Below are 15,119 nucleotides of genomic sequence, written 5' to 3' on the forward strand. Positions count from 1 at the left end.
AAAGCTACTAGATTGGAGGATCTGGATTGCCCCCAAACAGTTGGGATAGAAATTACATCTCTCTGAATCTTTGAACACTACTGTTCAATCGATTAAAAGCGTTCTAATAGAAGTAATATATACTGCGTGCAAAGGAAAGAAGGCGAAAGTTTCAATTCGATATCTTTAAAACTGAGAGACTAGTTCGCGTAGAAACAGACAGACGGACAGACATATAAGTCGGAACGGCCGGGATGGGCCGACTATATCTTATAGCTGCCATATAACTGATTGATCGGAAATGCCATAACTTTGGTGTTTGTAAAGTTGGGAAGTTGGGATTTTCTATGGGTTTTATATTTGACCAATCAATCCGAACTACCAAATTTCATAAGGATCGGCCGAATATATCCTGCCATATAACTGAACGATTGAATATGCCATAACTTTGGTGTTTTTAAAGTTAGGAAGTTGGGATTTTTTATGAGTATTAAGAATGCATCATATGAATAATTTTGGAGAATATAATTTACAGAGTATTCTGCAAGGGTATATCAACTTCGACTCCGCCCGAAGTTAGCTTTCCTTTCAGTCATTGTAACGGGTAGAATGCATGTTGATCTCCTCTCTCACCGTGGGGATGTGAAGATCGCTAGCTAGGACCTCGTTTCTTACATACCACGGTGCATTCGCAATCGTCAGTAGCGCCCGGTTTTGCACTCTTTGGACCCTCATGACATTTGAGTCTGAAGGAACTACAATCGACTTATACAGCAACATCTTGTTGCTGAGGCTGAGTTTACTGAACAGATTTGCAATGACCGAGTTAATGTATTAAGCAGTCAAGGATAACCCACTGCATCGATTTGTCACCCGACTTGACATTTTTTGATATTTTTTACAGAGCTGAGAAAGTAGCAAGCTTTGATTTAAGTGTGTTACCTTCAGTTTTACACTCGTTTCCTTTTTTTGGTCTTAAATTTGATTGTCTCTGCGAAGAAATGTATTTTAAGTCAATCAAGACTTTTCGTTAGTAAATGCGATACTGTTAGAAACTGTTTGGCTCCTGCTTCAAAATTCCACGTAATTGCACGGAGCAACTGACTGCTTTGGCAACTAGCCCACTGACCAACCACGAGCCCTTTTCGGGAGAAGGGGTACGTTCGCTGGACAAGGACACCCCGGGACACGGATATTGAAAGGAGAAGGCCGCAGGACTGAACCGTCGCAGTTGAGGGCGGGGAACGGGAGCAGCAGCCAGCAGTATGACACAGAGCACCACGCCGACGGGATTCAGCGGGAACCGCAACCGCTACTACAACCCCGTCTCCAAGATCCAGTCGCTCATCCACAACCTGGATGCGGAGCTGGTCCAGCTGTGCAAGCAGTGCTCCGTGCCGAAGCCCCTGAGCAGCCACAACAACAACAGCATGAGTGGAAGTCCCTATGCCGCGACCTTCGGATCGTTGGGCGGCGGTTCCAGCTCGCTGGGCACCAGCAGTATGGCGGCCAGCCACTTCCGTCCCGACAGCATCAGCAACCTGCTGGCCCGCGCCCGTGCCGCCAACCCGACGACCAGGACCACGCCCAGTTCACCGATGGCGCCGGACGCCCAAAAGCGCCAGATGCGCAATGTCTACCGAACCCGTGTGATCGACGCGTACCGCAACCGGCGGATCTTCACCGTGTACGGAAACTACCACACGGTAAGACGGGCTCTGATGCGGAGGGGCTGGCTGGAGAAGCTGCCGGCCTCCCGGCACGCCAAGCTGCAGAGCATGTCCGAGGACGCCCTGCTGGACCACGCCCGTCGCGGCAACGACTACGAGGCGGTGGTCATCTCCAAGATGATCAACCACTTCCCGGCGTTCTTCATCTGGCAGGGCAAGGGCCAGCGGGATCTGTGCGCGGAGGTGCGGCCCTTCCGGAACCGGGTGCGCCGCAGCCAGTTCCTGGACTTCTCCACCAAGGTGGGCCTCGTGGGCTGCGCCGAGCAGGAGCGCTGGTATCGCGAGGACGGCGTCTGCGGGATGAGCCACCCGCGCTTCTACCGGCTGGGCGGGAACAACCTGGAGGAGCGCATGGCCTTCATTGAGGACTACCAGCAGACGCAGGCGCGGTCGCTGCTGCTCTACGTGAAGGAGCACCAGCCGGTGGAGATGATCAGCGAGAGTGGCAACATATCCAGCACCACCCTGGACTTCGCCCTCGGGAAGGTGAAGAAGATGGTGCGCCACGCGGAGCACTACTCCCTGGACGATGCGCGCATCAAGCCGCCAACGCCCGCCGAAATTGTGGAGAACCAGACGTTCATGGTGCAGTCCACCGATGTGCTCAAGTCCAACGCCAAGTTCAGGATCAGCGAGAAGGTGATGACGGAGTACGCCCGTCTGGCGGGGCTCTACCTCGACCAGATCGAGTCGCTGCGACCGGACTATCGGTGGGACGGCAGCCGTAACCTGTGGATCCTCAAGCCCGGCTACCAGTCGCGCGGAATAGGCATCGTCATACGCAGTTCCCTGGACGACATCCTGCAGTGGACATCGAACAATCAGAACAAGAAGTACATCGTCCAGAAGTACATAGGTAAGTCTATTTTTCGGGTGTCACAGAAATCTCTTCCAACAAAATTTCTATCGGTTCTGTATGGACTATCCAATGGAATTTGGTTGGAAGAGTTTTCTGTAACTGTCTTCTTTCAAATATTTGAAGATATATAGCACTACTTTTTTGAACCTAAAGGTGGCGTGCAATGTATTTGCATAAATAAATAATTGCTAAGGTAAAAGGTGCAACATTTTCTTAGTTCTAGATACTAGATGCCAACAAAAAATATGAATAAAAATTTGAAATAATATAAAAACAAATAATCTTACTTTGCATAAAAAACCACGAAATGCAACTGAAAAAAGGCGTAATATTTAATATTTTATCATCACCATGTGTATAATGTGAAATTTCATTCTACATTTAGTTACTAGCTTACAAGCCTTTGGTTAAAACAGCACGTAGTCGACATTTACTTTAATATAAAATAAAACAAGGAAGGAAACTTTGGCAAGCCTTGCAGTTATTACAAAACTTTATCACATTTCAATTTCTATGCCTATATTACTTGAAACAACGAAGCTATAGCTATATATACTTATGTATACATATGTGGATTTGTCGCTGCATTTTGCTATCGTTTATATTTGGGATTTGGTAATATTTAAATAATATTTAATTACGGTTTTAATTATATTAAAATCGGATAGCTCCAAAAAAATTGTATTTTTCATTTTTTCTATTTATTAAAATATTGTCAAAATCGGACAATAATATAGCTGCCATAAAAACGCTGGCAAAATGTAGCGCAAAATCGACATACTTAGCTTTATTGTTTTTAGTTATGTTGACATAGAAATCGAAATGTAGTTGTTTTGTAATATGTAGTTGTTTTAAGATAAATCTCCTTAATGATCTCATGTGAAAGTAGTGACTACAGCAGCAATAATACTTGATTGATTAAAGGAGAAATAGTTCCGCTCTATATATTTTTTTTCTTCGTTATTTGGCTTAACATGTTTTTCTTGACAGAGCGACCCTTACTGATTTACCGCACCAAGTTCGACATTCGGCAGTACATGCTGCTCACCATCACGGACACGAAGGTCAGCATCTGGACGTACCGCGACTGCTATCTGCGCTTTAGCTCGCAGGAGTTCACCATGGACGACCTGCGCGAGTGCATCCACCTGACCAACAACTCGGTTCAGAAGCGGTACAAGAACAAGACCAACCGGGACTCGAGGCTGCCCAAGAACAACATGTGGTCGCTGGACCAGTTCAAGTGCTACCTCCGCCACATGGGAGCCTCGGATGGGACGTGGTCGAAGACCTACAACGGATTCAAGCAGAACCTGGTGGCCGTTGTGATGGCCAGCCTGGATGAGACGGAGCTGCTGCAGAACGCCTTTGAACTCTATGGCTGCGACTTCATGCTCGACGAGCACTACAACCCCATTCTGATCGAGATCAACTCGACGCCGGATCTCTCGCCCTCAACGGAAATCACGGCCAGGATCTGTCCCATGGTCCTGAAGGACTGCATCCGCGTGGTGGTCGATCTGCCCAAGAACCCCACCGCCGGCACTGGACTCTTCGAGCTGGCCTTCGAGGTCAACTACAGCATCAACAAGGGCGCGGATGGCAAGCCGCTGGAGCTGAATGGCAAGCAGATGACCCTCTTCGAGAACATGCCCAAGATGCGGAACAGCCCGCGGACCCGACTCCTCCGCAAGATCTTGAACAACGTGAAGACCTCCACCGGCAAGAAAGTGGAGAAGGTCAAGGAGGCTCAAGCCAAGAATGTGAAAACTGCCGTTGCCAAGATCTCCAGAAAGAAGGTACGAAATATTTTTTAAAGGACTATGTATTATGATCAGTACAAAGAAGTGACCCTCACAAAACAAAGCTATACTTCCCTTAGGGCATAAATGCAACAACAATAACCACTTAGGGACGGATATACGAAGTAAAAGGCATACCAGAAAAACTACTAATACTAATACTAGTTTTGTGTTAAGTATGATAAAATTAATCAATCATTGGTCAAACAAATGATCAAAACTAGTGAACTATAGTTTCGAATATTTATATTGGGCACAGATGACCCCGTAAATCGGGACTCTTCTTTTGCACATACCCAATCCGATCTATATGTATTTAAGACTCGAAGCTGGTGAACAGTGACCCAGTAAAAATGTCTAGATATATTTTATTCCCAAATAATATAATTCTAAACAGATTGTAAGTACATATATCCGTACACAGGAACATGCATCTTTAATAAGTCTGAGATTCAAGTAATTTTTGTAAGATGCCTTAAGTATTTCGTATGAGGCTTAAGACAAAGCTTTTGTATACCACCCTCATATAATTTAAAATATATATTTTAAGATCTGAAGATAATTTTAGCACAAGGAGCAAGTGATTTACAGAATCAAACACTTTTCTAAAATCGGTGTAAGTTACTTACATATAGTAAGTATCACAAATAATGTCATCTCTAAAAGGTCATCGTAGTTCTTCGCATTAAAAATATGTTGCAAAGGCGAGGTAAATGGCCTGGGGATAGCAGACAAATAATACACCTTTATAAAGGGAAATATATTATGACTCATTACAAGATTTGGCTTTTACATGTATTCCCAATCTTTAAAGAAAATGGTCACCTCTGTCGGAAGTTCAAGCGCCGCCTCGGTCCAGCCATCATCGCAGAACTTGGTGCCCAAGATCGCACTAAATCCAACAACTCGTGAGAACCTGGCACTCCAGTACACTGCTCCCAAGTGAAGCTGGAAAAAATTGCAAGTATGCATGGATCACCGGCTTACAGTGAGGAGTTCGTGACGTAAGCATTTTTTAAGTATTGTAAGCAAATATAATTGGGTTTTGTATTTTGGAGCAGATTCATCATATATAGTATCAGAAGAAATTACAGAACTGTGTTAGTAGTATCTATATGTATGGATATCGGCAAACTGGATTCATATAACAAAGAAGGAGTAAGTTAATGGCAATCTTTTGTGCGGAAATACATTTTTTATTCCTCAGAATTAACTGATCCCCGCACAGTGCTCGCAAATATAAAAAGTAAGCTAAATAAAACTCAATAATAAGTTACTCAAGAGAATACAATTTCAGAACTTTCCCTGCAAAAACAAAGTGCTCCATCTATGTGGGAACGTTTCCCCATGCAATATCCCGAGAGCCGTGGAAATAAATAATTCTCAACTAACTCATCAATTCCTAAATCGATTTAAGTTTATTGAATAGCTAAAACATTTGGTATACAATAACATCCGCAAGATTTGATAACGATATTTCTAATAAACTCGTCTTAAGAATTAGTAACATGTATATAATGGTTAGTCAGATGCCATTTTAAACGATTCCTTCTTAAATGCTTATACATACTTTGAAGAAACTTCGCTCTTAATTTTATTTATTTATGCGTTGGTTTGTTTTTTAGATATTTGCTATTCAATACTTTATGCTTCTTATAATAAAAAACTGGTGTTAGAAAAACTGTCATTCGATATTACAAATATTTTATATGGCGTTTTTAAGACAATAAGTTTAATAGCATTTACTCGTTAAAAAGTATTTAATAGGTCTTATTTTCGACTCTATAAAGTATATATTCTTGATTTGGATCATCATCGAAGGAGTCTAAATAGCTATGTCTGTCGATCTGTCCGTATGAACGTCGAGATCCCGGGAATAACAAAAGCTAGAGAGTTGGAACTGAACATCATCCAGATTTATGTGATAGTGTTTAACCGACCGATGCTATTCGGATCGTTAAAAAAAGTTAAACATATATTGAGATGATTTTGAGTGGTTTTTCTTTTGTTTTAATGGCAGCTTGCGGAGAAACAGACGTACATCGCTATATCAATTCGTCTAGTAATGTCGATCAAGAATATACACTTTATAGTACCGGAAATGTCTGCTCATTTGGACTAAAATTATAAAAATGTATGATGCATAATAAACTATATAAGTAATATTTTCTTATAACAAACATGTAAATATTATTTTTTCTAAATACAACACTTTGTGCAGCTTATTCACAGTGTAAATAAGAATGTGTTCCTAGGTCAGGTATATAGTATTAATTTATTCGTTTGCCCAGGTAAGGCACAATGAACTCAAAATGGTTACCAATAGGTACAGATACGTTACATCTTCAAATTGCTCTTGAATTATTTCGTTTTAGGAGGCAGTATTGGCTGTCCTATATTGTTACCTATAGGTACAGATACGTTATTCTTTAAATTGCTCTTAAATCATTGTCCTAGCCCACCGGAAGTGCTGGCGTGGGAACAGTCAGCGTGGGAACAGTCGGCGTGGGAACAGTCAGCGTGGAGCTGTTCAGCTTGTTGGCCAGGGCCGTGCGAGGACTCATCATCTGGGCCTGGGAGAGCTGCAGCTCGCTGGTGGCCTGCTTCAGAGCCGCCACAATGGGCTCTCCCCGGTGCAGGGCCTGCACGGAAATACTCACCGGCAGCCTGGGTCCGTTCGACTTCCGGCCAAAGGTCCTGCCAATGGCGTGCATGCTGACCGTGCTGTCGATCTCGGACTTGGTGCGGATGAAGCGGCGCGTCGGCAAGCTAGGAGCAGCCGCAGGGGCTCCTTTGGACCGCGACGCGGAGTTGGAGGAGATGCCCGCACCCACACCCGCACCCGTAGTGGCCGCAATGTTGCGCAAGCTGCGCCACTTCCGCTCGCTCATCACCGGAGCCGCGGACGAGCTAACTGCTGCCGGCGGTCGCGTCTCCCGCAGCGACTCGTTTCCGGCTGCCGAATAGTTTTTGATCAGGATCTTGAACTTCTTCTCGGCACTCTCCACGGGATTCGTGGAGCTGAGCCTGGGCCCACAGCTGCGCTGGCGTTTGGGGGGCAGGGCGGAGTGCGGAATGGGCTCCCCCGTAAGAGATCCGGCCGTGTTGCGCTTGTGGGAGGCGCTTAGCAGCTGGGTGACGGAGCGACCCGCCTGCTTGAGGAGATAGGGACTGAGGGAGCCCGACTGGGGAGCGGTGAGGACGGGAGCCACGGAAGGCGACTTCTGCAGTTGCTGGCTGCACAGGCTGCTGCGACTGCTGCTCAGGGGCTCCACCATGTACTTCTCCATGTACTCGGTGGCATTGAAGGTGGGCATGGCTCGGTGGATCCGCGAAATACTCGTCGCCGGATGAATGATGGCCGACCGCTGGCGGTAAACGCTGCTGGTGGCCAGCGATCGCTCCTTCCGCTGCTGCTGGTAGTGACCATGCCCCCCGCCGTGGCTCACCTTCTGCAGCACCTGCTTGCCCTTGACGAACAGGTTGAGGCCCATGTAGGCGGGCGTGGGCGGGACCACCTGGCGGTAGGCCAGCTCGAAGTTGCCCATGTCCGCCTTGGGATCCGTGCGCCGATCTATAACAACTGTAAAGACAGAGGTGATGAATCGTATTTAGTATTAAGTATTACAATGGGCAGATATTGCTGTTATAGGAACGACCAGGAAATTAAGTTAAAAAGTTATTTCTGCGTTGCTAGTTTATTCTTATATTCTAGTTTATTTTTAATCCCTGGCAAGGTATTATAATTTCATTAAAAAGTTTGAAACGCAGTGAGGTATAGTTACTAAACATACAACATGAAACATTATATTCGTGATTATTATCACGTAGCCACGTTCGTCTATTTCTATACCAGAAACTGGAAACTTTCGCAATCCTATATTCTATACGATCGGGTCTTTTCGTTCTGTTTTTCCTCCAATACATTGTTTTATCAAAATCGGATGACTATATTCTACAGCTGTTTTACAGCGTATTATCTTTCAATATTAAACTTTCAAAATATTAATTTTTTATAGCTCAATAGCTGCCAAAGAACGATCGGCTAAGACTTTCTAACCAAAATTATTTGTATAACCTATAGCTGAATATGTGTAATATATTTTTAAAGCCTTAAGAAATAGATTATCGTAAACTTTAGGTCGATTTTCTTTCGAAGTTCTTAACTAGGAAAGTTTGTTGTTTTTTTGAAAGCTATTTGGATGCAACTTTGCAAAAAGTATTCTTTCTGTTGCAGGAAGTATATAAGTCGAAAGGGCCGGATCGGATTACTACTTCTTCATATGGCTTCCATAGAAACAATTGGGGAAAAAAAGAAATAAAATAAGATATGGTTAACGAATTCAGAATTACGACAATAATTTAAGGTTTTCAAGCATCGAAATCGAATTTTTGTAACAGCTACAAGGGTTTAAAAGCTTGCCGAAGTTTGCCTGCTTTCTTGTTGTTTTCAAAAATGTGTATTAAAGTCAGAGAATCAAAGAAAATTAGGGTAGGGTGTTGCTTAAAAATGATTTCTAATTAACGCATAAGTGCAATTCCACTTATGCTCTGCTCCCCAGACATGGACTCACCCTTGACGACGTCCTCCAAACACTGCGGACACATCCGCGCGGTCACGCTGGTGGTGGCTCCCAGGTCGGGACTGGAGTTGATCTCGATCAGCCACGGGTAGAAGTTCTCGCAGATCATGAAGTCGGCGCCAAACAACTCAAAGGTGTTGGGCCGCCGGTCCATGTTCTCCTGGGAGGCCAGCATGCAGCCAACGATGGCCTTGCGCATTCCGGGGAAGATCCGCTCCAGCCACATGTTGTACTTGCCGATCTGGCGGAGGTACGCCTGGAAGGAGTAGCAGTCCCACATGTTCTCGCTCGGCAGTCGCTTGTCCCGCTTCCCGTTGGTGTACTTCTTCTGGATCGCGTAGTTGGTCAGGTGCACCGATTCGTGGTGGTTGCTCAGGCTGTACTCCTGCGAGCTGAACCGCAAGTAGCTCTCCCGGTAGAACCACACCACCAGGGGCTGCGGATACGGATGGCACGGGCCGGGTTACGATTGGCTACTTGGAGCAGGTGGGAGTGCACTCACCTGGGTGTTGGTGATGAGAAACCACTGGCGGATATCGAATTTGGTTTGGAACAAGATCAACGGTCGTTCTACAATAAAAGTGAAATAAAGATAACCTAATAAGTTCTAGCTAAACCCGAAAACGTAATTCTGGTCTGCATATCAACAATTTAATTATTATTATTTTTATTCAATTACGTAAAAAAGTAATAATATTTTTTTATTCGTCCCGCTGCAGTAAAATATTTTCGCTTTGTACGTAGAAGTTAGAATTTTTCCCTTACAAAGTGCCGGATAAGAAACTTCCATACAATTGTATTTGTTTGGACGGCAAAAATATCCGAAATATTATATGTTGAAGGTGTGATCGTTTGGTAAAAGAAAAACAATTTAATGAACTTCAAAATAATAAACTTTCAAATCAACAGGATAGATTAACTGCTCCGAACGGAAACGAGATGTGATTTTGTTGCTCAATAATTACAGTTGTATAATCCCAAGGGCTATTTAGTTTTGTCGTTGGGCCTTTAAAAACTGTAGGAAAAGACTAAATTTTTGGTGTATTTTATAGATAAATGTGGCATTTGTATTTAGTTTGTAATGACATTTCACGTTTTCTGCAAATGTTTGCTGTTGTAGTCCTAAACATTTGAGGTCTATGAAGACTATAAAAAAATTATAAACAGTATTTTTCAGTTCTAGCTACTAATTATACAAAAACTATTACAAAATCCTATAACAACAACTTTACTGGACAAACTGACAAAATAAAAGAACTGGTAGATGGAAAACAAACACACATTAGAGTCTCAACCTTTGACTATTATTAAAGAACATGAATATATATATTAACTCGCTCAGTTGCCACAAATCTTAAGTAAATCCTAATAAATTTGGGTATTTTGTGTCTTAAAAAATCGTACTTAAAAGCAGTTTTTATGTTATTAAAAATTCTTTATTTTTAAATGTTTATATCAAAACTTTTTTATCAATTGTATACTTTATATCATGCATTTTATCCTTGCATATCATGCAATGTCAATTTATTTTCCGCGACGAAAAATATTTTGTTATACGTAAAACTTGGAATAAGTCAAATTAATTAAGACATAAAGCTTCCTATGGGAGATATATAATATAGTCGCCCGATTCGTATAGTTCCGATTTATATACTACCTGCAATAGAACAGTTCTTGGGAAAGTTTCAAGCAGATAGCTTTAAAACTGAATGACTAGTTAAGAATCGGTCGGACGGACAGACGGACATGGCTAGATCGACTCTCCTGGTGATGCTGATCAAGAATATATATGCTTTATAGGGTCGGAAATGTCTCCTTCACTGCGTTGCAATCTTTTGACTGAAATTAAGGTTATAAACATACAACAAGTATATCAACTTTCTCTACAAAAATGTATTTACAATTACATTTCCACATTGACAATCTTAATTCCTGGCAAACAAAAGCCATTTCAGTTTGGCTTAAAAATCAATTGCCACTCCCCGTTTTGCGGCAAACCTGTTGCAACTCACGGGGCAGACAGAAGCCGTGGGGCAAATTACGATTGCTGCCAGCAAACGAGCACGACAACGACAGCGGCAAAGGCAATGATTGCGTTTTTAGGCCAAATATTTATGCATTTATGTAGGCCTGGGAGACAAAGGCTCTTGCTGGAAATAGGAGGACCCGTGTTCGTGCGTGTGGGCACCACAGCCGACGGTTCCGATTCAAGCTCCCCGAAATCGGGGCCTACAACTTTGGCTCCGTCCTGAATTACGACCTAGTTTCCATGTGTTTGTTTATATCGTTTACTCGCAGGACTTGAAATGTTGTGGGTCTGCGCCTAAGATGCTTTACACGGTATCGATTGATAAATGCAAATTTGGCCAACTCAGGGCAACATGTTTCGCCAGCGGATTTTAATAGGGAACTGACTTTGTATTAGAGAAATTTTAAAATACTCCAGAAAGTATCTGATTTCAGTTCTATGTTTCTGCATAACAGGTACTACTTGGGGAAAGAAGTTTGGTTGAGCATATATACATTTTCTTCGTCCTTAAGAAACTTATATTTCCTAAAGGACTCCTCCGAACCGATTATATAGAATTGCCAGTGAAATATAAGCTCATCTTGCACTTCTGATGGCTGAGATATACGCCCCAGTCACTCACCTATGTACTTTTGCACCACATAGCGGCTCTTGGAGGCTATCGACGGGTTGACCACGCCCAGGATTTTCTTGAGGTTGTCCATGAGGATGATGCCCCGGCCGCGGCACTTGTTGGCCGGCTTGACGATCCACAGGTTCTGGTAGCCGTCGAGGCTGTACTGCGGCCAGTGCACCTTCATCTTGTCGACCAGCGAGAGGCAGCTCTTGACCATCGGGTCCACCCGCTGGCCGCCGTCGTGCTGGATGCGGGCGTCCTCGTTGACCAGCTGGTGGTGCTGGAACAGGAAGGCGTCCCAGTCGTGCTCCCAGATCTTGGGCGGGTCCTCGAAGTCGATGTCGTTGTGCTGGCAGCTGTCGAGGAACTCCACCAGGCGCTTGTAGGCGAAGTCGATCGAGGAGTAGGGGATCTTGCCGCCGCAGGAGAAGACCGCCTCGGAGCCCTGCTTGTGGTACCGGCAGAGCATGGCCCGCAGGAAGGCCACGCAGGCGGTCAGCTTGAAGTTCTCGATGAACTCGCCCAGCTCCTCGGGACTCCACACGTTGTAGCACCGGGGGAAGTACATCTCGGCGGTGCCCTCCTCGAAGAACCAGTGGAAGTCGCGCAGCTGGCTGCACAGACCCTCCTTCGAGGTGAACGGTGCCCGGTGGAACTTGTTGATGGTCATGCCGGGGTTCTTGGCCTGGTCGATGTAGTCGCACTTCTCCTTGCGGTTCGTCCACAGGAAATCGACGGGCATGTGCTCCAGGAACCGCGACATGATGTTCCTCTCGCACTTCTGCACGTACTGCCGTCGCGTCTCGCCCGCCTTCCTCTTGGGCAGTCGCTGGGTGAGGTCCTCGTAGGTCATCTGCCCCGTCGGCATCACCTTCCGGTGCACGTCCAGCTTCTCCACCCAGCCCCTCGCCAGCAGGGCGTTCCGCACCGAGTTGAAGCACCCACGGATGGTGAAGATCTTGTTCTGCTTGGCCGCCTCCTGGGCCTTCCGCCGCAGCTCGTTCATCCGCTCGGTGGTGATCCAGGTGCGCCGGGCCACGTAGTTGGTGGGGGCGCCCAGGGGGCAGGACTTACTGGGGGGTAGGGGCTTGGCCGGCTGGTTCTCCTTGTTGCTGCTGTCGGGAAGGGACGCGACGGTGTCCTTCGGGCTGGCCGGCGGTCCCGCCCTCACGGGACTCTCACTGTGGGCGGGCGTGAGTTGAATCACTGGCACCGTCAGCGGGGCCACCACCCTGTTGGACGGAGTGGGTGGTGGTGCAGCCGGCGGGGTGACTGGCTTCTTGGCCAACGTGGCACTGGCGCATTTCTGGGGCTGATCCCTCGGCTCCACCTGCTCCCTGCTGCGATGCGGCTCACTGCTCGGACGCGTCTGCATGGCGGAAGCCTCGCCAGCCGACTGAGTTTCAGCACTTGCTGCTCGGACTGGGCCACTGGGACTCACCCAGTGGGTGAGTGGCTGGGTGGGCGAGTATCGGAGTGGGTGGGTTGTTAATTCGCCGAGCTGCCTGGCAACCATTGAGCCAGAAATAAGTTCACAAGTTCACATCGGCAACGACTCTATTAATAGGTACATGCTCAACTTGGTTCTTGGCTTCCTGGGTCGGGCTTCCGCACTCGTTTAGATACTCAAAGTCACGTTCCGGGTCTTGCATTCCTGAAGTTCTTTTGAGTTCCAAATCGGCTTTAAATAAATTTAAAACTACATTATCTTAGAATCTGGTATGATTATTTAGGTAACAATTTAAGTGATATATAATATTGGCGAAAGAATTACTCTGTTCTAGAAAAGATAGTTGAAGAGGTGTCTAAAATTAAAGTATACTTTTTTCATGTTTGTATCCCAAACTTTATATAAATATAAAAGTGGTCTGACAAATGAATAGTAATTCATCAATTCAGAACAGCTAGACAGATTTGGCTTAAGTTTTTTCAGTTCGTCATTTGAAGGTTTTTAAAAAATAAATGTAAAAACCAAAAAAATGTAATGTATGTAAATTTATTGATTGTAAACGAAAATATTTTAAAGTTCTTAAGAATTAACATTTTATCACATAAAATTTATAGCCGAACAAAATGTTACTAAAATTATACAGTACCTCCAAGATATTAATTACTTTATGAATTATTTTAAATCTTCATAGTTTTGTAAATCGGACTAAATAATATTTAAAATCAGAACAGGCGTGATGGATACCTTCGTGCTGTAGTTTTGGAGCATAGTTCTTGCACTTTTCACGTTGGGTTAGGTCGAATAAATATGCATGATTGTCGCTTTTACTTGGCGATGTTGGGTGACATAAAAATGACCTTCAAAACCATGTTAACTTTCTGTTTTCGTTGAAGGTGTTACAACTAATCGGATGAGCATATAGTTTCAAAAATAGACCATTTTAAGATAATTGGGTAATTGTTCATTTTAATAAGGAACATACTGCAAAGAAAGTAAAATGTTTATATTGTATTATAAACTACTGAGTATTATATAGTTTTTTAAATTGCTTTAACGAAAAAGCGCAGATATTAAAAAGTATTTATCCTATTTAAACAAAGTTTAATAGAAGTGCGAGCAACCCCAGTGCTCCCAGTGCCCCAGTCCCAAACTCTAAACGAAACATATGCTCCTCGGCACCGAATAATCCTCGTCATGTGAATGGTGTTTTTGCACGATACCTGTTTGTTTTCCCCGCTTCGACGGAGCGGTGGGTGTCGTCGTCATCGCTGTTGTTTGGTGTGGGTGTCATCGCCGGCGTTGTCGTCACTGGGAAAAGGAAGGAGTTGCCTACGTCAAAGGACGTGGATCCAGGGACCGGAGGAGTCGCCTCAGCCTACTGGGATGGGCTGAACGGCTGATGGATGGACTGCTGCTTGTCTGCGCAATTTGTGCAACATTCGCAACGGCGAGGAAAAGGGAAACTTTTCAATTATATGTAAAATAATCAAGTTAACTGCCACCACAATCAGAGCGGAGCTCAGTGATTGCAGAGTTACGTTGGGCCATCTTACGTCAGTGCCACCTTACCCCCTTCCTGCGGGGAAAGGGGTATGGGGTATCTGGTTCAAGGACAATTCAGCCGCAAAACTTGATTCGTAGCGGTTTCTGCCGGAGTTGCGGCAAAGTTGTTGTCAGTGGGACGCCCAGCACACGGCAACACCTTCGACAGGAGCGGGATTCCAACTCCGGTGTCCTTGCGTGCCGACGAAGTTAAGAGGCCGCCTCCTCGTTGTCTATTTTATTTGCATTGCATTAAAAATTGCTTGGTATTTAGCCTCTCGTGGCTGGTTTACTTGCCAAGACGGTTGTTCTTGTAACTGGAGCGGTAATTAATTTTGGCCGGGGCGGGGTGATGTGCGGATTGGGTCTATAGCCTGGTAATTTGACGTAATGCACCAGATTAAGTTTATTTACACTAGAGGCGGAGCCGGTTAAGAATTCGAACAGATTTGGGGCAGGGAAAGTAATACGATTGAGTTGGCAGCTATATACTGAAAGCATTAAAGAAGGTGCATGATATTATATTTTC

General features: G+C 44.8%; 2 protein-coding genes across 5 annotated transcripts; one reads left to right on the forward strand and one right to left on the reverse strand.

Annotated features, from left to right (window-relative positions):
- Nucleotides 1–932: 932 nt before the first annotated feature.
- Nucleotides 933–5,873, forward strand: LOC108038290 (tubulin glycylase 3B). 4 transcript variants are annotated; one of them, XM_017115056.2, is made up of 6 exons: nucleotides 933–2,565; nucleotides 3,559–4,367; nucleotides 5,185–5,374; nucleotides 5,432–5,528; nucleotides 5,578–5,616; nucleotides 5,668–5,873. In XM_017115056.2, the coding sequence occupies exons 1-3, from the start codon at nucleotides 1,245–1,247 to the stop codon at nucleotides 5,314–5,316; spliced, it is 2,262 nt and encodes a 753-aa protein (XP_016970545.1). In that variant the 5' UTR covers nucleotides 933–1,244; the 3' UTR covers nucleotides 5,317–5,374; nucleotides 5,432–5,528; nucleotides 5,578–5,616; nucleotides 5,668–5,873. The 4 variants fall into 4 exon arrangements, with proteins under 4 accessions (XP_016970545.1, XP_016970546.1, XP_016970547.1 ...); XM_017115057.2 differs by having other exon boundaries at nucleotides 5,690–5,873; XM_017115058.2 differs by having other exon boundaries at nucleotides 5,599–5,616.
- Nucleotides 5,874–6,823: 950 nt separating this feature from the next.
- Nucleotides 6,824–12,973, reverse strand: LOC108038285 (tubulin glycylase 3A). Its single transcript, XM_017115051.1, has 4 exons — nucleotides 11,605–12,973; nucleotides 9,456–9,523; nucleotides 8,945–9,389; nucleotides 6,824–7,953 (listed from the first exon to the last, which is right to left on the reverse strand). Exons 1-4 carry the CDS (start codon nucleotides 12,971–12,973, stop codon nucleotides 6,824–6,826), a joined length of 3,012 nt encoding a protein of 1,003 aa, XP_016970540.1.
- Between the last annotated feature and the right edge of the window lie 2,146 nt (nucleotides 12,974–15,119).

Source organism: Drosophila rhopaloa, unplaced genomic scaffold (genome assembly GCF_018152115.1).
Source record: "Drosophila rhopaloa isolate 14029-0021.01 unplaced genomic scaffold, ASM1815211v1 contig_2, whole genome shotgun sequence".
Classification (NCBI taxonomy): domain Eukaryota; kingdom Metazoa; phylum Arthropoda; class Insecta; order Diptera; family Drosophilidae; genus Drosophila; species Drosophila rhopaloa.